Source organism: Cebus imitator, unplaced genomic scaffold (assembly GCF_001604975.1).
Source record: "Cebus imitator isolate Cc_AM_T3 unplaced genomic scaffold, Cebus_imitator-1.0 Scaffold91, whole genome shotgun sequence".
Classification (NCBI taxonomy): domain Eukaryota; kingdom Metazoa; phylum Chordata; class Mammalia; order Primates; family Cebidae; genus Cebus; species Cebus imitator.
The window spans coordinates 6,423,068-6,448,212 of record NW_016107406.1 but is presented as its reverse complement, the minus strand read 5'-3'; the positions used below and the strand labels follow the sequence as shown (position 1 = coordinate 6,448,212).

The following is a 25,145-nucleotide window of genomic DNA, read 5'->3' as shown; positions in this document are numbered from 1 at the left end:
GCGAGGGCGCAAGGAAGGGTTTGTTTTTAATTAAAAGGAAACTCCCTTTTTCCCTCTGCGAGAAACATACATTTCAGAGCATGGATTTGTTTACCAGACTGGAATCTGGAAAAAATAAATGGGAGAGAGTGCATTTTCTTTTTCTTTTTACAATAGGAAACGATTCCGCAGTTGAAATTTAAACCCTTTATAGCTTTTTTAAAAAGGAGAGAAAGAAGAAAAGGAAAAAAGAAACTTGATTTACAGTGGGGGACAGGTCGGCTTTGGCTCTTCCTCCCTTAAGGCGAACCGCAGTATCCCTGCATTCAGGTGGGGAGGAAGGAAGGTACCCTGTGGGCTGGTGCAAGAATTCTCTTAGATGGGAGACCTAGAGCCTGGTCTTCGGAATTCAAGAAGGGAAATGCTTCCTGCACAGAATCGAGGGACAGAGATAGCATCCGGCCCCAACTTGAAGCACGGACTTCCCAGGCTCCGTCTTTCAGTCCCAACTTACAGATTATAGGGAGGGGGGGTTGAGCGTCGGGATGAGAGGGCTGGAGAAAGATGTGGATGCCCAGGGACGCCGGAGGAGACTCGCGAACAGTGCAGGGCAGCGGCTCTAGGGCCCTGACTGGGGGTTGGGAGCTCCTTCCCGCACAGCCCCGCTGGTCTCAACCCCGTGCACTCCCCTGCTTCCTTCCTCCTCCCGCCCCCAGTGAGTTCCATTAGCCGCATCCTGAGGAGTAAATTCGGGAAAGGTGAAGAGGAGGAGGCCGACTTGGAGAGGAAAGAGGCAGAGGAAAGCGAGAAGAAGGCCAAACACAGCATCGACGGTATCCTGAGCGAGCGAGGTAAGCGGTGGCGCCTTGGGCCGCGCGCTCGCTCGGGGCCTTGGTGGGCATCGGCGCCCTGGCATTGAGGACCTGATGGCAGCCAACCCGGCTCGGATCAAGGTTCCTTTTTGTTCACTGTCTCTGTACCTGGGTAAGGGCATGGGAGTGAAAGACCAGAAAGACACGAGGAATTAAAACAAACATCTCTATTCTGCTTGGTTTTTCTGTTTTTTAAAAATCTTTCTTTCTTCCCACTTTCAGTCCCTGGGATTCTAGAACTGTGACTTGTGCTCTATTGTGCAGGGCAGGGGAAGCTGTTAACCCTCTTGCCATTAAATGTATGAGACTGGGCATCTCTGAGCAATTGGAGGGCTGGTGATACAGGGTGCTTGAATCTTCAGAAGTTGCAGTAGCTTTTGTGCTCTCAGGAAAGGCCCTGGTCTCCAGAGTTTCCCCGCATTAAAGGAGAAAGGAGAGAGAGAGAGAGGCACTGACTCTCCAAAAGTTGCCCCCATATGGCTGCTTTATAAATGTGTGTGTATGTTGACGGGTTTGATTTGTTTAAAGTTAGTTTTCAAATGTGATGAAGTTTAACCTATGTGTATCTGGGAATTGAAAGGAACTCAACCTCTGGGTTACAAATGGAAGGGATCTGGGTTCTTCAACAGAGTGCTGGCACCCTCTGTCTTCTAGGGGTACCGATCCCTATTCCTTCTCGGCTGTGCACTGTCAGCACTAAGAAAAAGCCTCCCCCATGGGAGACAGAAGTGCAGCTTGCTTCTCCTTCACCTGCAGCAAGTCGTCTTCAAACTTGAAGGGCACACACACAAAAAGAAGGAAATAAAAGAAAAACGCCATCAGAGTTGAACCAGGAAGGGATCATTGCAGCAGCGGGAGACAGGGGGATTGGGTCTCAATGGCTTTGGCCTTGAAGGTCATTGCCACTTTTCAAATGCACAAATGGTCAACAGCGGCCAGAAGCCCCACTGTGCCTGAAGTTTCCTCACCTGGGACTTGGACTTCATGGGGCAAAGCTAGTTTTGGAGTTGCCAGAGGAACAGGCAGCTTTCCAGGTGGGCTCAGAGCCGTCGCCCGACTGTGACTAGCTGGGTCCAAGCTCTTACCAGAGTGGCACCCATGTGGGACTTCTTTTATCTTCATTGCCCAACTCTGGCAGCCACTGGCTGTCCTGAGCAGCTGCTTTACAAACCAAGGCAAAATCTGTACACAACCTGGAAGGAATATTTAGATTTGGAAGTTACAGATCCAAATGGCTGATTTGAGGGGAAAACAAGTGTAGATACTCTGGTGCACACAAGAAATCAAGAAAAGACACGGCAAACCACAGCAGGTTGGGCAGGGAGATGCTTCCTTTGCTTTACAACAGGGACCTCCTATGGACTCAGCCTAAATCCTCTTTTTGGAGAGGTACATTTTTCTGCCTTGGTCTCTGAGAAGACACCTTGGCTTTTATCCCAGGCCTAGCTGTAGCATAGAGGTGCTGAGAAAGGATGAAGGCAGGGAGTCAGACAACCCCAAACCAAATGTGCTCCTGTGGGCAGTAGGGAGAAGAGCCCAGAGCGGTCAGAGAAGCTGGGGGCCCACGGCTTTGCTACTTGTTGCTGAAGGCACCGGCCCGGCAGAACGGCTGCTCTCTGGCAGTACAGGCGACTGAGGCCCAGGAGACAAAACGTCCCAAATGAGCTGGTCAAACATTTGTACAACTTTTCCAGCTTTTACAAAGAAGGCCTTCTCTACACAATCTACACTTGGAGATGAACTTGGGAGACAAAGCCTGGAGAGTCCATTGAAACTCACACTTTAGCTCAGCCCAGACAAAGCTCTAGCTCGGAGCAGCTTGATGTGAACAAAGGAAGGCAACCTTTTTATAATTCAAGGAGAAAAGAAGAGAAAACAGCACCACAAAAGGCTGAGAATAGACATTATGGGCTTGCAATGAGGGATGAATTATTCAATGAGCCCCAATAGCTGCTGCGCCAGGAAGTTTTATGGACTCTCCAGCGTGGAAAAAGTGGCCATTTCACCTACAAAATGTTTCTAGTCTTTTGGGCTGTCTAGCTGGGTCGGCTGCCATTCAAGGGCAATTGCTACCATTTTTAAAATCAGAGTATTCTCTCCAGTAGGGGCTGTGCTGTTGGAAACACGCGCACACACACACACACACACACACACACACACACGCACACGCAGACCCACACCCCTTGGAGCTGAAGCCTAATTTAATTTGGGGTTGTCAAGGAAGATGCAGCGTCACTCTCTTCAGCACCTCTAGCTCCTTTTCAGATGAGCCCTGGAGGGCAAGGGGGTCCCAGAGAAAGGATAGAGTGCGGTGCAGTTTGAAGTGCAGAAACTTCAAAAACTCCCTTCTGTTGTTTGGGCATCAAAAATCCCAGGCTGCCCACTTGTAAAATAGAGTGAACATTGATAAAGTACTCCTAGTGCCCTAGCAGAGGGGGAAGAGAAAGCTGAGGGAGGAGGGACTTTGGGGTCCCCTGACCAGTGTGGTGTATTCTTGCCGGTTTCCAGTTGGTGAGTCTGGTGGCTGCTGCCGAGCCTGGCTTTTCAGGGGACAACCTTGGCCTGAGGTCTGGCTGTCAGACACTAGAACAAAAGGATTGAGGCACCTTGAATGGGGTCAGAATCACCCTCATTCTCTCTACGGTGTCTTTCTCCGAGATAGTCCCCTTAACTTTCCCAACTTTCCCTTTTCCCTCACTCAATCCAAGAGCTGAGCCGCTGGCAGAGCTGGTGCGCTCAGGCCCGCGCTCCCTAGCGGGCACTCGCTAAGCTTGACGCACCCTTGCAGGATCCAGCCTTCCAGCTCCGTAGCCCAAAAGCAAGGAGAGCGCTGGGCGGCTCACGAACACTATCCCCGCCCGGCTATCCCCAATCCCCCTATCCCCTGGCCCGCACTGAGAGTGGAGCAGGGGCAGCCGGGGAGCCAAGTCCTGGCCGTGGTATTCGGGGCTGTGGGCACGGCCCCGCGCTGCGGCCGCTCAATGGGCGCCTCTGTTCCTCCCCCGGCTCGGCCGAGCGGGCCCGCGGGCGCCGCCACAATGGACTGCGCCCCCACTCCTGCGCTCTGCGCCAAAGCGCCGCGCCGCGCCGCCCCCTCCCCTACGCCCTGGCCGGCTCGAAGCTTAGCTCGCCGGGCTGCAGCCGACTCAATTGCCTCCTTTATGTCCTTCTCACTTTCATCTAGACACAGCCCGCCTCCCCCCTTCTTCTCCTCTTTTTTTTTCCTCCCTTGCCTGAGGCTCACATTTGTGAAATTTCTGCAACCTCCCCCCATTTTTTTTCTCTTATTTTAAAGAAAGCCCTTAACACAAAAGCGGTGACTAATCAATAGAAACTGCTCCTTCATCATCTCCTCCTCCTCCTCCACCCCTCCTCCCCTTTCTCCAGCAGGGTGACGCTTTTCCTGTTTGTGAGTTTTGGGAAACATTTTTGCTTTGTGCAGTAATGGAATTAGAGGACAGATGAGGACTGTAAATGGACACGCGACTGCAAGACTCTCGCTTAAATATTTAGATGCAACGTTACAATTACTGACTTGTTGTAGCGGCTTTGAAGTGGCAGCTCCGGAGTGCAGGGGGAGAGAGGCCAGATTGCCAAACTGATGTTTTGATTGGGGACTGGCGATAGACTCTCATAAGACTTTCCTCCCTTTTAAAAATCACAAGTGAGCGTGGGAGGTTTGCAACAATTTAAAAGGTTTCTCTAAGAGATCTCAAGCATAGGTCGGTTGGGGGGTTATATTCCTTTCCTATCTGCCCCTTCCTATTTGACGTTTACAAAAAAGAGCGTCTTTTACAAAAAATTGGAGAAAGTAAAAGTGACAAAAGTTTTGCTCCAGTTTCCATTTTATTTGTCAGCTTTTGTAAAGTTAACGAGGACGACTTCAGCTTTTTGGGGGTGGGTAGGGGGAGATAAATCAGTTTAAAACGCAGAAAAGCATTAAAGATCTTTGGAGTATTTTATTTCCAGTGAAATCATGAAAAGAGCACTTTTATCCTTAAGGGATTGTTGAAATCAAGGAAAACGAAGGGCCGTTTCTTTCCCTGTTCGTGAGCCGGAAGGGACGTTTTGAACCAAGGTTGGGAGGAGGGGAAGGAGGGGGACAAACTTTCCTATGGATTAAAATCATTGGGTATAGGATCATAGGTTTATGGCATCGGATTCTTTATTCAAGTGGACTGACCAGTCTGTCCATTTGTTAGAATCACCAATTTGACCTCAACGTCGTCTCGATTCTTTAAATTTCATATTTTCTGAAGTCCTTGAAAAACTCAACAAAGAAATATCACCCATTTTTAAAAGTATTGGAAGTATCAGAACTTGCATTTTATTAGAACACCACGTCGTGTTGTTCTAGTTGTTAATGTCGCGGGAACAATTTTCCTGCTGGAACGATTTGAAAGCAAACACCGAAGTTCAGCTTCTAGCTTTTTCTTTTTCGCTTGTTTGGTCTGGTTGACTGCTGTGTGCTTACTTTCTAGCCTTATTGAAAACATGCAGATTTTCTAATTAATGCTTGAAATCGTATGTTTATTTTGGGGTTTGATTTGATCGTTGATAGCACCGGAACCAGGACGTAGGGGCTTCTAGTGCGTAATAATTACTGAAGGGTCATTTAAAAGTCCCCAGGGCTGAGCAATAAAACCCACCCGGGCGGTGAGGCGGAACCAGTCAGCGCGCCGCGGTTCAGGCGAGTGGAATATATAGAAATCTGTCACGTGAATAGGAGCGTGGCCGCTAAATCCGAATGGTTTCAGAATCCATGAATACATGTATTTTGAGAACAACAACAAAAAAATTCTTCCTAACTATGAGACTAAATGTTTAAGTTGTACATAAGTAGATGGCCAATGAAAATGAAAATCTGCAACAGTAACAACAAACAAACGTGGGAAATAGAGTTTGGCTTGTACTGGAACAGAAAATGTTTTAAATTCGGTTGGATTCTGTATGACAGGTAACTTATCTATGAGGGTAAATAAAGATTAAAGAACCATTTAGAATGTACGTATATAGCTAACAAGACACTAAAAGGCAATTAAGCAGTCAGTTTAATGTCTTATCTCACTGGCTGCTCTGGGGTTGTTTTACAACTAGGAATTAAAATCTGAAAAGGAAGTTTTCAGCAGCTCTGGCCAAATATTGATTAAGTAGCTGTTTGTTGATACCATTGTTACGCATTAAAAGGCCGGGAGCGCGGCCCCTCAGTGGTCATCTTCCATTGTGAGGGATTCTTAACCGCAGAGATCAAAGCGGGATCATTTCAATTTATCTGTCCTCCAAAATCCTTCTTTTCCTCTGAAATCTCTAAGGAGGAATTGACCAAATTCTCTTTAAAAAAAATAGGAACTGAAACCAGTTACATGTTGTAGGTTTGTAGAGAAGACTCATGGGGTGTTTTTAATTACCCTGTAGTGACTTCTTTAAAACTGAGGCTACAATGGTGAATTTATCATCAAATGGATTCTCATTTTCAGGGGTGGCAGGAAGCATGGCAACTACTATCTGCTTCTTCCTAGATTTCTAAATAAAACAGTTTCCCTAAAGTTGCCTTCCAAGCTGGAATTATATAATAAAAACATGGTAAATTTTTATGTAAAACTAGGTGGGGAATAATTAAATACACAGGAATCTGAAAGTTATATTGACTACATCTCTCTACCCATGTTTTCATAATTTTTGTGTTTATAGATGGCTAGATGATTATCATGTATATTTCTAATCCTCTATAGTTTAGGAATAGATATGTGTTTATGTAAATGGTATGTGCATTGTTAGAGTTTATTTAATACACTGAGAATTATGTTGGCACTAAACTATGTTTAGTTGCACACAAAAAAGATATATTTATCCTATGGATTGCGCTTTCTAGAGTCATCAGAAATTGAGGTAGCAGCACAGCCTACCAGTTGTTGACTGCCAGGAGAAATATTTCTTTTAATCATTTTCTGACTTTTTAAAACTGTTGATTGTGAGACGAACTATTTGACTTTTGTTTGTTTAAGAACTCAATATATTTGCATAGGTTTTTCTTTTATTATGAAAGCAAAAATCCTGCAAAGGGCTCTTTTGGAAATACCATCTCTGTGCTTAATTTGCAGATTCCAACAAATAACACTAACTGAGGTTGTAAAATTCATGCCAGATTTAGGCTTTGGGTATATAACAGTTATATACCCTGCGCATCATGGATCTGCCTGTGTGTGGGGGTTTTGAATCTCTTTCTTTGTGCTTATTTCAGCACTAAAAATTGAGCATAGGGTTTTAGTATTTTATTTTTTACTCTTGTTCACTCTTGAACAAGATGAATCTTGACATACAGAGCAGAATTTTGGTGGTATTTTCTAATATTTTCTATTACAATCCTCCTATTAATAATAATCCATCTGTGCGCAAATGCTCTCTGATGTAAAATATTTACTACCAAACATTGCGGTGTAGAAAAACTGCCCGAAATAGATTAAGCTAGAAGTTACAGTTAGCTCAGATTTGTTATGGTTCCCATGTCTTGGGTCCAGATACAGCATTACATAGTTCTTTGTCACATATTTCAAATATATATTTCATATACATGCAGAATTAAAGTGACTTTTCTTCCTTGGGTGTTAGGCTTTGTATTCACACATTGCCTCAGGGACAGCAACTTCCAGCTCCAAGTTGGGCCTGATCTTAGTACCAACTCAAAATTGCTGCCCCAAGAACTGGCTACCTTTAGTTGGGGAACTGTAAAAAGGAATTTCAGATATTTCTGAAGAAAATTCAGATATTACCATCTTTCTGGAAGATGAACATGAAAGCAACAGTAGACATTAGAATTCTATAAGATGTGAATAATAGGTGTTATAAATTCTTATCTTCAATATCTATTTTCTTTCTTTCCTTCCTAATAAAGATGGATGAAAAGATTAATCTCCTAATGGCCATCCTCTGCCCCATTGGGAAAGATATTTTTGTCCCATTCAAGCCACTCTTCGGTAAAGCAAGACACAACTCAGCTTTTAGCTCTACCCTACAGTGTTGGGACGATACTGAGCTCCAATAGCATTGCAAGTTTTCGCTGGAAGCAGAACATCTCTCCTTTAGGAAGGTTTTCTTCAGATTTTCTAAGCTGAGACTATGCTCCAAAATGAACAGAATATGTATATTTCCAATTTTTAGTTGGAATATACACAGTTATCAAAATGCCTACTTAACATTATAAAACATAAATTCAAGAGAGAAGAATTAGAAAGTTCACCATTGTCAAAGGGAGATATGAAAATCATGAAATAGAGTTGAGGACAACTGAGGAATAATAGGTGTTAAAAATTCTTACCTTCTTATTTTTCTTCTTTCATTCCTGATATATATTTTTAAAAAACCACCAACAGGTAATTTCTGCTGTAGAAGTGGCCACTTATCTCTGAAAATGAAATTGTATTGAATGAAGGGTAACAGTGTAAAATTTAGAATTTGATTTGGTGCGTATTTCTTCTAGGAGAAAGGAAAATCTCAAGAAAGCATTTTGGTTTGCACTTTGCATACAGCAAAGTTCATAGCATTTTATACTTTGCTACAGGATTTAAATGAAACAAAAAAACAAAACAAAACACTTCCACTTTGTGGTAAAGTAAGTTGATCAAAGTAGTCTAAGTTTTTATGTCCACCTCTTACTGAGATGATTGATAAATGACTTTCCCTAGCAAAACAGATTAGAACTCAAGATAGGCAACTATTAAACTAGCTGTATGTTTGAGTCCTTAAACTCATTCAGTAATTCCTTGACTACACTTTCTTATGTACTTTTATTTGGTCATATTTACTGTATCAAAGTATGTGAATATCAACTCTGAATTCTAGAAGCCAATTCTTCACTCATCTTAGACCTAATCCAATGTATTCTGTTTAAAAATAGCTGATCAAGCGGCCGGGCGCAGTGGCTCACGCCTGTAATTGCATCACTTTGGAAGGCTGAGGTATGTGGATCACCTGAGGTCAGGAGTTTGAGACCAGCCTGGCCAACATGGTGAAACTCTGTCTCTAGTAAAAATACACAAATCAGCCAGGTGTGGTGGCACATGCCTGTAATCCCAGCAACTTGGGAGGCTGAGGCAGGAGAACTGCATGAACCTGGGAGACGGAGGTTGCAGTGAGCTGAGATCATGCCACTACACTTCAGCCTGGGTGACAGAGCAAGACTCTTGTTTGTTTCAAAAAAAAAAAAAGCTAATCAAAATGCTTTGTGACAGGGATGGGAGACTTCTTGGTTGACCAACACAGAATTGAAGGAGAGGAAATATCACTGATTTTCAGCGTTTAAAAATTTATAGGGTCATATGGAGAATTCAAATAATATAGTTTTATCAAGACTTAAATGTAGGTTTTCAAAATTTTTATAATTGAATAGTAGGCATTTATGGAAACAACTGTAGAATTAAATGCACTTGGTGTTGTGTTATTAGATGGAAATAATAAGTAAGTTAGGGTAGAATATTAAGAAAGAAAAGTTAATTTCTGTGAAATTTGTATTGCAACATGGAATTATTGTGCACTCTCATAGTAAACGCTGCTGTGGTCACATACACATTTGTATTTTTAATAGAAAGTCTGCATTTGTATTTTGTGATTTTTACAGACACACAGATATGCTAAATGCACATATACACATAAAGTGAAAGTGACTTTTAAACATATCCCTCTTCTCTCCCCACCCTTTTCTCGTGTCAAGCTCTAGTGTAGGCATAGCTTACCCAGTTCACAGGTTCTTGGTTCTTACCCATCTATTGGCCTTTGCCTTTGAGCGCTATCTTCCTAGTTTTCTTCATACCATCTCTTTCTTTTTAAAAGCATTTTATTTTTAAATGATCATAGAGCCATAGAATCTGTCTTCAAACACATATTAAGATTCTTCCAGTATTCCAATGTAATATCATGATTAAGATCTTGGCCAAAGCGTGTGTGCATGTGTGTGTCTCAATCATCATGGTTGAGCTTAACCTGAACTAAAGAAAATTAATTGGTCCAATTCATTTTACTATAAGAAAAGCAATAGATTTCTTCTTTATGAATCCTCGCTTGGCCAGTTTCCCAATTGAGGTTGACTAAAGCAACTGAATGTTTTTTGTCTTGTTTGATTTATACACAGTCCAGAGTATCTGTTCACATCTTTCTTGCCTTATAAAAGCACAGTACCTAAGGTAAAAGTGGTCTGTTCTTGCATCACCAATTTTGCTATAAAATTGAGACCAAGCACATTTTAGTTGTGACCTCTTGAACTTCAGTTTTGACATCTCTAAGATGGAGAACTGCATACCAGCTTTCCAGGATTCTGTGAGAATAAAATGAGAAGAGGCATAGTATGTGCAAATTACACCTAACATAGCAAAACTCAAAGTCTTGGTGGGGGAAAATTTCTGAACACGCAGAAAGTGACCAGCCTACAAACTAGCAGATGGGCTCTGCCCAAGGGCAGATAAAGCTTAATTCAGGGCTTAGAAGCAACAATGAAGACCAAACGCGCGCGCGCGCGCACACACACACACACACACACACACACACACACACCCCACACCACTCAGTCCACTTTCACCAAGTCAAAAAATTGAGTTTATGAGCGAATATTTAATGTAAAAACTTTGATTTAATGGGTATAAAAAATAAAATTCTAAAACCATTAGCTGAGATGCCAAAACATACTTCTTAATTACTTTTCTTCCCAGTTTAAAAGGTTACTTTTCTCTTGTAGATTAACTTGGCTATTTTTAAAACTCCAGCTCAAACTTTGTATTTGGCACAAAGTTTTTTCAGCAGATCGGGGATTGACAAATACGTTGCTTCTTTAACGTGGGTCTCATACATGCATTCTTATTCCTGCAATGCTGTTACAGTCTCTAATTTTGTGGAATTGTTTTTGCACAGTTTCTCATTATATCCCCTCTTCAGTCTGCTTCATTGTTCTTAAAAGTCTTTATAGCTCTGCACGTGAGGTTGTGTGCATTCTTTTTTCTTTGTGCATGATTCCTCTTAATTCCGTCTCCTTTAAAACTGGAGCTCAGAAGTTTTAAGGAAGCCATCCAAAGTAGCATTCTTCAAGTTGAAGGATAGATTTCAATGACCTTTCTGTTCTGTTTTCCTCCATTCAGTCCCAAAAGTTTGGGGGCTCCTGTGTTATTGGGGTGCAGCATGAGAGTAAAAAAGCAAGTAGCCTGGCCATAAGGCTCCTAGGAGCTGGAGAGCTCCTGCCCTTACGTTTCTCCCTTTGGCGCAGCTTGGCAGTGCAGCCACCGGCTGCAAGGAAGGTTGTTTTCTTATCCCCACATGCACTGGTCTGACCTGTCTTCCAAAATAGGTCAGGCTGGGGCACAGCCAGTTTATGCAGCTGCTGCGGCTTAGGCTTCGCAGCAGGCAGCCGAAGCTACTTGGCCAGCCGGGCCCCCAGTGAACTGATAAAAATTCGCTGGCGAGCCATGGGAGCTTCCTTCTGGACAGTCCTGGCCCCCTAAAGACTTTTAGATGCAAGGATACTCCTGGATTATGGGGGCCAACTCTCAGCCTCTAAAGGAAAATGTTCCTTTATTCTCAGGATTGCATTCTTGTTGACCTGAACACTCGAGTGAAGTATATACTTTGTCAGATTTAAAAAAAATTATCGTATTTATTTTTGACTGGGTAAAACATTCCCTTTACACCAAATTCAAAAGATATAAATGGATGTACGGTGACGGGTTTTCCTCCCACTTCTGTCTGCTAGTGGCCAGTATCTCGTTTATCTTTCCAGACACTCTATGCCAACCAAGCAATTACATTTCTCTCTGTTTTTAAAAATACTATCTGCCCCCTTTGGCAGAAATGGTAGCTTACCTACAGTATAAACATTTCTGCACCTTTATTTTTTTTTTTTCCGCTTTAGAATATGTCTCAGGAATTATTCTGCTTAATGGCCTGATGTTCTTTCTCGGCCTTATTTGTATAGCTGCATATTATTTCATCATATTGGCAAAGGATGACTTATTTAACAACACGTAGACTGTTTTCATTCTGCCAGCACCATTTGGCACATGTGTGAGTTTATTTGGAAAATGATTCCTCCCTGGTAAGGACAAAAGGAATGACATTTGTAATGCTGGTAGCTTTGGTGGAATTTGGGTTCTGTATTGAGAACAAATGGCGGAGAAGGTCTTAGAAAGGTTGGCACAGGGGTGTGTTTGCCCTTGGTCACTTGCACGAGAAAAATGAAATGCTTTCTCCTGTCACTATATGTAAGGAACATAGTTTTCAAAATTACTGCTTACAATTGTTCTGCTGACAATGACTGCCCTCTGGACATTCCTCCAAGATTCTACTGCCTCTTCAAATGGAACATTCTCGAAACCCAAGGAAAACTTTTTTCTTTGACTTATTGATTCCTTTTAAAATTTCTTCTTTTTCCTCATTTACTACTTATTTAATTTTGCCACCATCAAAAATGGTCTCTTTATGTTAAGCACTCTTGTTTTTCTTTGAAAGCCAGAAAAGTTGTACGTAGTTTTATAACAACTTAGAGGCAACTTATTCTACTTGTTTACTTACAAAAGAAAAATTGCCTCCAAGGTCACCAAATTAGGTTTGAACTAGTAAGAGAGTGACTTATGAATAAGAAAGTGTGGTCTTGTATTTCTTATTTTTTAGAAGTGCTGCCGGATGCTCTAGGGGTTTCTTGAGTTTGGGAATGGCTGATTTTTAACTTGAAATTTTTAGAGAGTATATATCCATGTCCTTCTCTGCACAAAAGACTTTTTATGTTTTTTTTTTGAAAACCTTTCCTTCCCCAAATCATTTCAGTCTATTTTCCCTTAAATCTGATGCTACGGAATTCAGTTGTTGCTCCTGCCGAATACCTGGCCTACCTAAGCTACATGTTTCAGTCTGTGAAATGAGCCAGAAAGGACTCTGCTCCAAGCATATAAGAAAAACAATCCCTCAAAACTCTCCAGAAAAAAAACTGGAGCTGTGAATGCCAAAGAATATTATAGAGCAAATGTTTCAAGTCATTTCTTCTTAGTAATGGGCCTTTCAGAAATAGGAGAACAAGTTAGGGCAAAGGATTTATTTCTGGAAATCAAAATCTTGATATTTTTTTTTTTTTTTTTTTTTTTTTTTTTTTTTTTTGTTTTTTTTTTTTTTTTTTGTGACGGAGTTTCACTCTTGTTACCCAGGCTGGAGTGCAATGGCGCGATCTCGGCTCACCGCAACCTCTGCCTCCTGGGTTCAGGCAATTCTCCTGCCTCAACCTCCTGAGTAGCTGGGATTACAGGCACGCGCCACCATGCCCAGCTAATTTTTTTTTTGTATTTTTAGTAGAGACGGGGTTTCACCATGTTGACCAGGATGGTCTCGATCTCTTGACCTCGTGATCCACTCGCCTCAGCCTCCCAAAGTGCTGGGATTACAGGCTTGAGCCACCGCGCCCGGCTGATTTTTGTTTTTTAAATAACAAAAAATCAAAACCGCGTCTTCTTTCTTGACTGTTCTTGCAGCAAGGACCAGAATGCACAGGACATAGTCTGCCAGTAAGGCAGGAGGGTGCGTTTTCTTAAATCCAGAACTTTTGTTTGTCCTTACATGGAAGATGGCTAGCAGGGTGCCCTCAATTCCCTTCTTGCTTTCTCTCTGACTTGCCTATGGAAATCTAAATGAATCAGTTAGGGGATGGGAACAGGTCTGCATTAAGAGTGTCTACAAAGAGCTAAGGAAAATCAAAAGCAGCTTTTAAAAAATTCTTTGCTCTGCATAAATTGGGTTGAATCAGGCTCATAGTTTGTGGCATCCAATTACTACTTGTAAAAGTGTGCAGCTCTCCACACAGGCAGGAAAGTCTATGGAGGATTTATATCAATATGGAAATTGCTTCGTTTGTCATGTTGCTGTGATGTTCTCAGCAAACATCGAGACCATATAAAATAATTGGCTTCTAGACCCATAGCAGCAGAGTGTTTAAACTTTAGGTTACCAACAGAACATCACAGCGCTTTTATCCATGCAGGTGAAGGGAAGTGGCAGGCAGAGCCATCTTCCAGGGAACTCAAACCTCTAGGCTTAACGTGAGCAAGGTGTTTTGTGGGGAGAGAAACCCTTTTGCTTCTGATTTATAAACTTGCAAGTTTTTAAAAATAGAAAGTGAAACAATAACTCATCTGGGGGAAACGTTTTAATTTTCCTTTCCGTTATTCCCAAGCAGATGGGATCTAGAATTGTCGGTTACATTTTGGGAAGTTCTGGGTCACCTAAAACACCCTCTCAGACCATTTCAAAAGAAGGCTGAAAGTCATGTAAAGTTGAGGAAATAAGTGGTGGTCTCCTCACAGTGCCCCCAGTAAACTAGCAGTATGCCAGAGCAGAATATCATTTGGGAATTGATCCAGTGTGGAAACTTCCCAGATGGTAGATGTACTTGGATTTTATGCAGACAGGGCACATCTGGGGCACAACATTTATCAGAGGACAACAGAAAAGCAACTTTTACAGTTTCTTACTAGAAGCCAGTGTCTGTTTGTGGTCACTGTCCTTGCCAAGCTCTAAACACTTGCTGAATTTTTGTCTGAAAGAATAAGTCAAATGGGAGACTGGGGATTTAGCATCATGTCAGAAACTGCAAAGAGTTAGGCTTAAGACTGCAGGAGTTAGAGGAATGCTTGGGTACTGGGCAAGTCCCCACTATAGGAGGCCAGGATGGAAACTCAAGGCCTGCTGTATTTTGGATTCAGTTTCTGGGCTTCTCAGTAAACATTTTGGGCCTCAGTTTCTCTGGGTCTTCTCCTTGCCTATGGAAAATATCAGCTGGTTTTTCTTGGGGCATTCCTGAACAGAAAACCAATGGGTAAGTGGGATGGTCGTCAAGAGGCTCAATGAGTTGTCAGTAAAAAGTAGGGAAATACCGCTCTTGTGGAGGTCAAAGCAAGCACTTATTTCCTAGCACACCTTTGTCTCATATTGTCTGTCCTTTTTAGAAAAATTGAAACTAAGGCATTTGCACAGGACTCTATTTCTTTTTTGAGGTGGAGTTTCGCTCTTGTTGCCCAGGCTGGAGTGCAATAGCACAATCTCAGCTCACTGAAACCTCAGCCTCCTGGGTTCAAGTAATTCTCCTGCCTCAGCTTCCCATGTAACTGGGAATACTGGCACGTGCCACCACATCTGGCTAATTTTTGTATTTTTAGTATAGATGAGGTTTCACCATGTTGGCCAGGCTGGTCTCGAACTCCTGACCTCAGGTGATCCACCCAATTTGGCCTCCCAAATTGCTGAGATTACAGGTGTGAGCACCATGCCCGGCCTAGGACTCTTTTTCTAACGGGGTGCCAGTGCATACGTTGGTCAGATAAGGAGACCAACCATTTCTTTATTATAAAATACAAATGACACAGAGAGCCAGGTTTTTTTTGAATCTTTGTTGGCTAACTTTCATCATTTTATTGAATTACTATAATTTAATGTTACTAGTTTAAACTAACAATTTTTCCCCTGAAATGAATCCTTTCTATTTTTTTTTTAACATGAAAAACAAATTAAATTCATTAGGTAAGACAATGACTATCTTTCACATTGAAATTTCTGGTACTTGGAAAATTCTTATGGAAAAATTTTAGGAAAAATAAAAAGAACTGCCACTCAAACTACAATTTATAGGAAGTGATGTTACCAGAATAAGTGTAGGCTTTTCAAAGGCATATTTAAAAATTTCCCTGCCTTCTAACCCTCCTCTCCCAAACCCTTTGAAAATGTTTTTCCCCACTTTCCTTCCATAAAGGTTCTGGTGGGCTGACCTTAGGTGAAAATAGTGAAGTCAGTCTTGAGTGCTATTCCCTCTTTTCTGAATCCCCGTCCCTGCCATTTGCCTTGTATGCTCCTTCTACTACTACTACTACACCACACACACACACACACACACACACACACACACACACGCACTTGCACCTAGCTCTACCTCATACACATAAAAACTCAACTGGCTGGCTGGGCATCGTGGCTCATGCCTGTAATCCCAGAACTTTGGGATGTTGAGGCGGGCGGATCACTTGAGGTCAGGAGTTCAAGACCAGCCTGGACACCATGGTGAAACCCCATCTCTACTAAAAATACAAAATTAGCCAGGCGTGGTGGCAGGTGCCTGAAGTCCCAGCTACTTGGGAGGCTGAGGCAGGAGAATTGCTTGAATCCAGGAGGCAGAGCTTGCAAAGAGCCAAGATCGCACCACTGCACTCCATCCTGGGCGACAGAGTCAGACTCCATCACAAAAAACCAAAAGTACTCAACTGGTTAAGCCTCTAACTGGTTAAGTGGAAAGCATTTGCTCTTTTCTAAAGGACGCTTCGAGGTGACAACTTATCATGGAGGAATGAATCCCTAAAGGTAGAATTTCAGGTGTCCATGTTTGGCGGCGGCAGGAGATAGGTTCCTGATGTTCCTAAAATCACATCCTAGTAGATCCTGTCTTCACTGTGAAAGGGCAGGATTAGTTCTTCTATGAGGCAGCTCCTTACTGGTGGGCAGGATCTGCTCAGGCACGATTCCCCATTGAGTTCTCTAGGGGGAGGCAGAACCAGGTTGGACCAAGAGCACCCTCCCACCACAAGTGGATTTCCCTCACTTCCTCCATGCCAGTGAAGGGCCTTGGCTTGTGTCCTTTGGCCTCCCTGGCAAAGAGCAGAAGGACAGGAAGGGTCTCTTTGGTCCAGAGCCATAGACTGGGAAGGAACTGTGGGGCTCACCTCACCTTAGAGCTCACAACCCTCCCCAAGGAGCAGAGGTCTGGGCTGAGCTCTGACACCCCTCATGGCTCCTGGACAGTTGTCAGAGGTCTGAAGAAATAAGACTCCCCTCCTCCAGAGGAGTGGGGCACAAAGGATGCCTGTCATGGATACACTAGCTGTGGCTGGGGTGAGGAAGGCCTCTGGCCAGGGAGGGCCAGAGGCTTAAATCCCCAGAGACTCCTAGACTTTCAGTCTTGGGACTCTTGAGATCCTCAGAAACAAATCACTTTGGAGCATGTGAGCCAAAAAAGGGTCCCAGTGGAACATCTAGGATTGAGTCCACCAACGATATCTGGGACTCAGAAATTACCAGTGTATTCGTGGACTGTTTTAATCAGGGTGTCCAATCTTTTGGGTTCCCTGGGCCACATTGGAAGAAGAATTATTGTCTTGTGTCACACATAAAATACACTAACACTAACGATAGCTGATCAGCTAAAGCAAGAACAAACAAACAAACAAACAAAAAATAAACAAACCCTTATGTTTTAAGAAAGTTCATGAATTTGTTTTGGGCTGTGTTCAAAAGCATCCAGGGTTGCATGTGGCCCGTGGGCCACGGTTGAACAAGCTTGATTTAAATGATCTTGGGTTCCTACTGGATTGCCAGAGTCGGCACTCAGACTTGATTCGTGTTTTATTAATATTAGGTAATGATAGGGAGTATCAACATCTAGATCTGCCCCAGAGGCATTCTTGTCAGTAGTGAGTTCTTGTCAAAGCTAATGAATCTGTAGGACCTCACCTTTGTGGGCCCTTCCAGGCACTGGGAAGGGCCCTAACAACATCTTCATCTTATCAGATTTTTGTAAATATTGCAAAATTAAGATACATAGGTATTTATTTCTCAAGAGGAGCCCCCTAAATTGTAAAAGCATCAGGTCCCATACAACCACATCTACCCTTGTCCTTGTTCAGCAGAAGTGAGGAGAGATGGCATGCATCTGTGTGTAAAGTGTGAGTCAGCACAGCCGTGTAAGAGCCTTACTAACAATGCCAACTTGCATCTCACACTTCAGAATGTGCAGAGTGTTTCTTCATTTCCTGTGCCTTATCTTGTTTACTTCAAGAAGTCAAAGTCTGGGTCTGACTAACAATTTACCCATATGGTCCTTACTCTACACAGCATCCTCTGTCTTTGTAGGGAGCTCCTTAGGGGGATCTTGGACTGACTCCTCACAAGATGAGAAACATCCACTCACTGCATAAGGGCAGGTGGGCAAAACCCTTAATTAGGGGATGCAGGGAGACATAGTTCCCTTAGCTGTAAAGGTTGTGTTAGGCAATTTATAGATGTTTCTTGTGGGTCTCTAAAACTATTACTACAACCAGGTTGCTTTCCCTTTCTGAACCTCATTCTCCCCTCCTCTGACAAATGGCAGCTCTAGGTGAGGTGAAGGCCATGGGCTCTCCCAGCTCTGGCAGGCTGTGTGTGACAGCTGTGGCCCCATCTACCTCTCAGCAGACTAGTAGAAGGTCCAGGCAGCTGCTTGAGGAGACCGTGGGGCCCCCCAGGCAGCTGGGGAATCAGGGCAAGGATGGAGAGGACCGGGACCCTTGATGTCTTTGAAGGTGAGAAATCCTACCTTGCCTTGTCTTTGGGGGGAAAGATGCCTTTAGATGCTGGAAGAAGGAGGTGGGAAATGAAGACTGCTGGGAAGAAGCATTTCTGTGCATTATCACAGGTGAATACCCCAGCTCTTCCCCATCCACACGGGGAAATGCATGCTTTCTTATACCTCTTGTCAAAGCTGTGGCTTCCAGAAAAGGCTGGTAAGGCCGGCGCGTATTGTTTAGAGAGTTTCCCTTTCAATGGGTTGCACATAATTCCGTCGGGAAGTTAGATTGCTTACACAGGAGGGTGACATTCTCTCTTTCCTCTGTGCCTGGACAATTTCTTCCTGTATCCAGAGAGGGACACACAGGATTCTGGCTACTGACCACAAAGCTAGAAGCTGTCTGGGCTTGAAGAGAAAGAGACTCAGACAATAGTGCATTCACTTCAGATGATTCTAAGTCATATCTTAAATTAATGTCCTAATGGCTCACACTTAACTGATTGAGTCAAACAAGATTTTTTTTTTTTTTTGCTCTGGACTAAAACACACACATATACACTCACATATTTAAAAATCGTATTTGAATAAATCAAAAATTTTAATGCAAAATAGAATTTCAGAGAAAACTCATAAAGAGTAAACAGGAAATTATTTCAAATCTGAAAACTTTTGTTGTTTTTGTAAAGAGATGACTATGAAGCATTTAAAAACTTGGAAAGAATGTAAGACTTTTTTGTTGTTGTTATATTGAAAACGATCCAAAGCAAAATGTCATAGCCTATCAAGAGGAGATTTTACTAAGTTCCATCCTCCCATTTTTTTTACTCTTTTATTTTTGTGAAGGAAAATTATTTCAAAAATCATGTACACAACGTATTGACTTTTCAATTATATAGTCTGAATGTTGACGATGACTCATTCAAATATTACACTTTTTAATTGCAAAGCCTGAATGGTAAAATTAACAATGTAAAATACATTTTGAAAATTTGCTGTTTTTTGTGTGTTTGCTTGGGAAAATTTTAGAGCATGTAAAATATCCAAACTAATATTTGCATGCATAAGTTTTTGTATGTACCTGATATCGGTGGCTTACGTTTTATTGTGGTTTATCTTAAATAGGTTTGTGAAAACACATGTAAGCAAATATTGCCATAAAATATTTACTTATATTTTAAAATAGAAGTCAAACATTATAAAACGAGAATGTTAGGAAGAGGAACTATACCCCTTTATACATTCAGAATAATAAGCACTGCTATTTACCGTATGAAAGAGTTTGTCTCTATTTTTCTTAGTGATTATCCTGTACTCAGATCAAATATATTGCAATTTTGAACTTTGAATCGAAATTAAAATTTTTATTTTTAAGAGAGAAAGTCGCTACTTGACCTTTAGATTAAAGAAGAAATCTGATCTTAGCCACTTCAATTCTAGCTAACATTAGAATTTTTGTTGAGTAATTCCATACAAATCAAAACAATTCAAATTATTGACTCCCTTTTCAGCATCCACAGACAAATCTCTGACTGATTCTGCCACATGAATTGGGTCCTAGCAGGTCTGAAAAAGTTGAATTTGTGAGCGATACGGCATGAATTTGTTTAATATAGTTTGAACAGAAAGATAACTGCATAGCTTTTTAAACGGCAGGCATTCATGATGCTTTGCCAAATTTGGGGTGGTGAGCAGCACTCCATCTGAGTATTGATTTCCTCTACTTAGTTTTTTCCATGTTTTTTTAGGGAAGTGCTAGTTGAGATTCGAAGAAGAGTTGTTATTCTGTTTAACTATATAAAAACATTAAAACATTTTAGGGAACGTAAAAATACATATGCTTCAAGTTAAAATATTGAGACATCTTGGATATTTTAATAACATTTCCACTCTAAAGTAGCAGAAGATTTTCTTTTTTTCTAAAAAAAACTTCCTTTATGGAGGTGGTTACATTTGCTGGTTAAAATAATTTAAACATTTAGGAAGAACACTAACTCTACAGTGGTGAAACATTTACTATTTTGCATTTTCTATTAAAAGTGATTTAAAAAAATTTAAAGTACGATAATGATTATTTTTACAGTTGGTCAGAGGGATTTTAATGTAAATATAAATGTAATTTTATACTCATTAAGGAAATTGAAATCAACAAATGCTAAAATGAAACTATAGAATGACTTCTATAAAAGAAGATAAATACATATTTTGTCAAAATTACTTATATTAATAATGTATAATAGAGCTTAAAGACCGTTATATAATTTATTTTGGGTGTTTGAGATTAAAAATATCCTTTTAGAATTTGGAGAAAATGAAATCATTGCATTTGAGAGGAGAGGGAGCTGCAGAATAGAATACAGTGTAGAGAGCATGTTAAGGATTCTGTATATTTTATTTCACAAGTCATTTGTAAAGTGGATTTCTCACATTAGGGTTAAAAAGCTATTTTTTCTAGGAACGAAATAAGTGCCAAACTCCGAATTTTCTTGCAGGGCAGATTACAATTTATACCTGCTTTTATTCAAATGATGGGCACTTTCTAATGAAGAGAATGAATTGAGGAGCAAATTTTAAAAATTATAGCAACTGATTTGCTATATTTTACTTGAATTTTTATTTGATTATAGTTCCAAGAGCTGTCAAATTACCTAATGAAAGCAATGAGTTTCTCAATAGGAAAAAAAAAAAGTAAAGGAAAATTATCAAAAAACGCTGCAACTAAATAACAATCATTCTTGCTAAGCTTTGTGCAGCTTTAAATGCAGTTGAATATTAATTCTTTCAGACGTAGTTGACTTAAAACCTAGGATGGATCAGAAGCTGATTTTTGCCATTCCTTCATTTTTCCACTCTTTTTGTTCACTTGACACACAGCTTTTATACATTGGCTTTGCAGGAACCACTGATATGTTCTCCAGACAATGTTTGAGGAGGAAAGGGTCTTTCCAACCAGCAGCCAGAGTTTTAATTAAATACTGTCCATCCTGTCTACCTTAAACTGTTGAAGAAATAGCCGTTGGCGTAAAGGTACCAATGAACTTATGTTTCCTGGTGTTAACAGAGCAAAGAAACTTCTCAGCATTTAAACACACATGGACACACACGTGCGTGCATGCACACACATACACACACACTTCTGAAAATCATGTGGTTATAATTATTTTTTTCAGTTAAGAAGAGTCACAAGAAAGCTACAACCCTGTTCCATACTGCTAGACTCAGTGTCATGTGGTAAGCAACATGCTGGTTGAAGAAATTATTTTGTTTATTAATTCAGGTTACATGTCTTTCCAGGCTGGCTGGAAGAGAAAAGAAAGAAAGGTGTAACTTTAAGCACGCACTGATTTGTTCTTATTACATAACAAAAGTCTATTTCTTTATCATGTTATCATTCAGTTAATAAAAATTAGCTACAATAACAGCATCAACTTAAAAACCCCTCAAAGTCCAGGGGATTTTCTTTCACAATGAACATGAATACTGTTCAGAAATACAAACAGTCAAAGGATAACTTTAGGTCTGAAAGAGAAACCTGGCAAGGGTAATTGAATAAGCCTGGGTCCCCTGACTGTGTCATGGTGAGGGCAGTCAACATGTCATAATTAGGTTTATTGAGGGCCATTCCAACAATCTGCTTCTATTCTTCCTGCCTTATTGTCCACAGCTAGGCAAATAGCCAAGGGACAAAAGGAATCAAGTGCTGACAAAACATGAAAGAGGAAAAAGATTTAGCTGCTTTTATCAAAGAAACTGAGAAGGACTTTGTGTAAATAAAATAAGTGACTGGCCATCCCGCATTTAGGCAATGCCGTTTTCATTAGAATTAATTCTTGACATATTGGAAGAGTTCCAAGGGAAGGATTTCTACTTCTGACAAGTTTAATTTGTAAATTAAAAACAGTTGGTTAAACATGAGCCTCCATCAACAAAACTTAACCAAAGCCATACACGGTAAAGGCCTAAGCAGGTGAAAAAGAGAATTACTTTGAAAACAAAGTCTTCCCCCAAAATTATGCAAATTCTTATTACTTCATAACAAATGTTACCCATTGAAACCTACAGCAGGATGTCTGCTCCTAGAGGTTTGTTTAGATCACATTTTCTTCCCCTTTAAGCCTCTTTAGTTGACATAACACTTATTCCATGCTTGGGAAACATGCTGGTGCTTGGGAGAAGGAGGCAGCAAGATTAGAAGAGATCTAATGACATTTTTAAAGAACTGAAGCTAGCGCAACTTTTGTAACTCTACAAATTTCAGAACGGCTTCCTGCACTTTTTTTTTTTTTTTATGTTGAAGACAAGAGCTTCTTCCAAGTGTGCCTCTGAATCCTAACTGGGATAAACAGTGGGGGCTGCTATGCACTGTTTCCTGAACTAAACAGTCATCAGATCCCAGGTCAATGTTGTCTGATAGGACAGTTTCATGCAACGTGATCAGCTTTGTGGTCATGACTTAGTGACGTGAAGAAAGTGAAACCTTCAGGAGAGAAGTCCACCAGGCATCTGGACAAGGCTTTCATTTAAGTCGAGGAAAGTTCTTTAATGAAATAGCTCCTTGTGAAGTTGGAACACCTTTCCTGTTGCATTTTTGCAGCCTGCAGGTTAAGCCTTAGAAGGCTTCTTTCATGTGGAACTGAATTTCAGAAGCACCTTTTTCAAACTGCCAATGGGAAGGTGGCTAGAAAGAGGATGCTGTCATGAGTGATTTGTCCCTTGGGAATACAAATTTTACTTGGGTATCAAATACCCCTCAGCTTTACTGAGAATTACACAGGAAATAAGAAACCCACTACTTAGGTAGCTTCAATGACTACATTATTTAAGTTTAAAAACTTCAAATTGCTTTACTTCCCTTGACATCAAGATACATTGCCTTATTTCTTGACACTTAAAGTGAAAAAAAGTTTTTTCCTCTCAACTCAAAGAATTAAATAGTTACATCAAATAGTGAATATAAAAATACTATAGGAAGTGCGAAGCCCTAGACAACTGTAAGATCTAATTGCTGCTGTCACCAGCACCGTCATCATCAGCATCACCATTATTGCTGTGTTTGGGAGGGAATGTGTCACGGTTATATTTACATGACCATAGCATCCTGAGGAAGCATTGCAATATGTGTTTCAAACATTTTTCTTGTGTCTTGTTAAACTGGATTTGCAGGGGTCTTGAAGTTTATTCCACTTACAGATTTTGAGAAAGAATTAGAACATTGGGCTTCCCGGGTCTAGCTCTGCACCAGATATAACCATGGCTTTATGAAAGGTTTGGGGGTTAAGGACTTTAGTTTATGTCCTGGTTCACTCTCTGAATATTTGTGATCATGGAAACGTCACTATGTGTTCTGAGCTGGAATTCTCTTCAATGTACATGATAATATTTGCTCCACTACCTCAAATGATGGTTGTGATGTGTTAGTGACCATGGGACGTCGTGAGAAAATATAAAGTATTATTTACTTACAATCTGCTGATTGCTTTTGTATTCAATGAAACAAGGTTTGGTAGCTGATTGATTTGCCTTCTTGCTGTCTCCGAGTACAGTTTAACAAGGATTAAGTGGATCTTCCCATGGTCAGTCTAAAATACATGGAACTAATTCTACATCTAGGACATGTGGGACCTAGTGGCTGGGATAGCATTGCTTTATTGCAAAGCAGCATACTGCTGCATAGCTGGTGAAAAGCTGGCATGGGAGAAACGGCTTTTAAGGATTTCAATTTGGGCAAAGTTTGGATTTGGGTTTGATTTCCACATTGTTCTGATGCCTGTTGGCTCATGTCACAAGATTGGAAGGCCCAGCAGGCCAGGAAGGAGTTTCTCTGGAAGGAGCTGGAGATTTATGCAGATTGGCTGACTCTCTGACATTTATTTGCTGCCCTTTTTCACTCCATTTTGGCGACTCTAAACTAGATGGATAAGCTCATGGAAAATAAGGCCAGTGAGGAGAAGATGCTTTTGATTTCCCCGAAGATAAGGGAAACCTCTCTCTTTTTCTCTTTCCTTTAACATAGCAGTGGCAATTTTATGTGCATGAATGCAAAATTGGCAGCTCACTTTCAGAGACTGATGGAAACATCTGAACAAGGACCTCCCTTGTATGTCATTGAGAGTAACATAAACTCTGTTTACCAAGGCATCCAGTGAGGGCAGAGAAGCCCCGTGGATGGTCCAAATGTTTTGTCTACCAAGAGGCCAAACGTTCAGTTTGTAGCTGGGCACCAAGGATGCTAGTCGGAGCTTGAGCTAAGATGATAATTCACCAGGACTGAAATCCTTCTTTAATCATCAACCTCTCTACAAGGAGAATGATGAAGAGGGGAAACATGGCTTACTGTTTCACTCTGTAATTATTTATGATTTGAACTGTATTTTACCTTATGTTGACCTCTGGTGCTGCTGGTTTGCTCATTCTATAGCTGCAGCTACAGTGTTACAATGTAGGGGGCAATGCAGACAGTGGCCAGTGCATGCTGATTTCTCTGTAAGAAATGAAAAAATATGGTCTAAATGTGTAGATAGAAAGATACGGCTTTACAATTTTAGGCTTGAAGGAAATTCTCTGTACTAAAAGAATTAAGCGTCAATAATTTAAGCACAAATGTTCATATCAAAAGTAATTTTGTCTTGAGCTCACTAGGACTTTTTTTGTGAAAGTAGCATTATTTCACTCTATTTTAAAGTCCTCATATGTTTCCCTCTGTGCTCCCCATGGCACACAATTTCAAACTGAAAATACTTTATCTATGGCATATTGTTGAACTTTGCCCTTGGAATTTAAATGTTGAAATATGAGCTTAAAAATGGTGATTGGATTTGCTCATTAAGTATGACTTTTTTTTTTTTATTAAAGGGTGGGAGGAAAATGTGCAGCTCATGGATTTAGCCTTATTATTTATTTTATGTTGCCGTTGTTTGTAGATTTTTAAAAAAATTGTTTACTCTTGTTTGTTTGCACTTATCACTACTTAG

At 41.0% G+C, this 25,145-nt stretch overlaps 1 protein-coding gene across 3 annotated transcripts in view; it reads left to right on the top strand.

Annotated features, from left to right (window-relative positions):
* Nucleotides 1-25,145, top strand: part of PAX3 (paired box 3) — a 98,083-nt gene that overhangs the window by 3,979 nt on the left and 68,959 nt on the right. For all 3 annotated transcript variants that reach the window (XM_017535305.2, XM_017535304.2, XM_017535302.2), the window contains exon 4: nt 696-830. In XM_017535305.2, the coding sequence (XP_017390794.1) occupies nt 696-830 (135 nt within the window). The remainder of the gene's footprint in view (nt 1-695; nt 831-25,145) is intronic.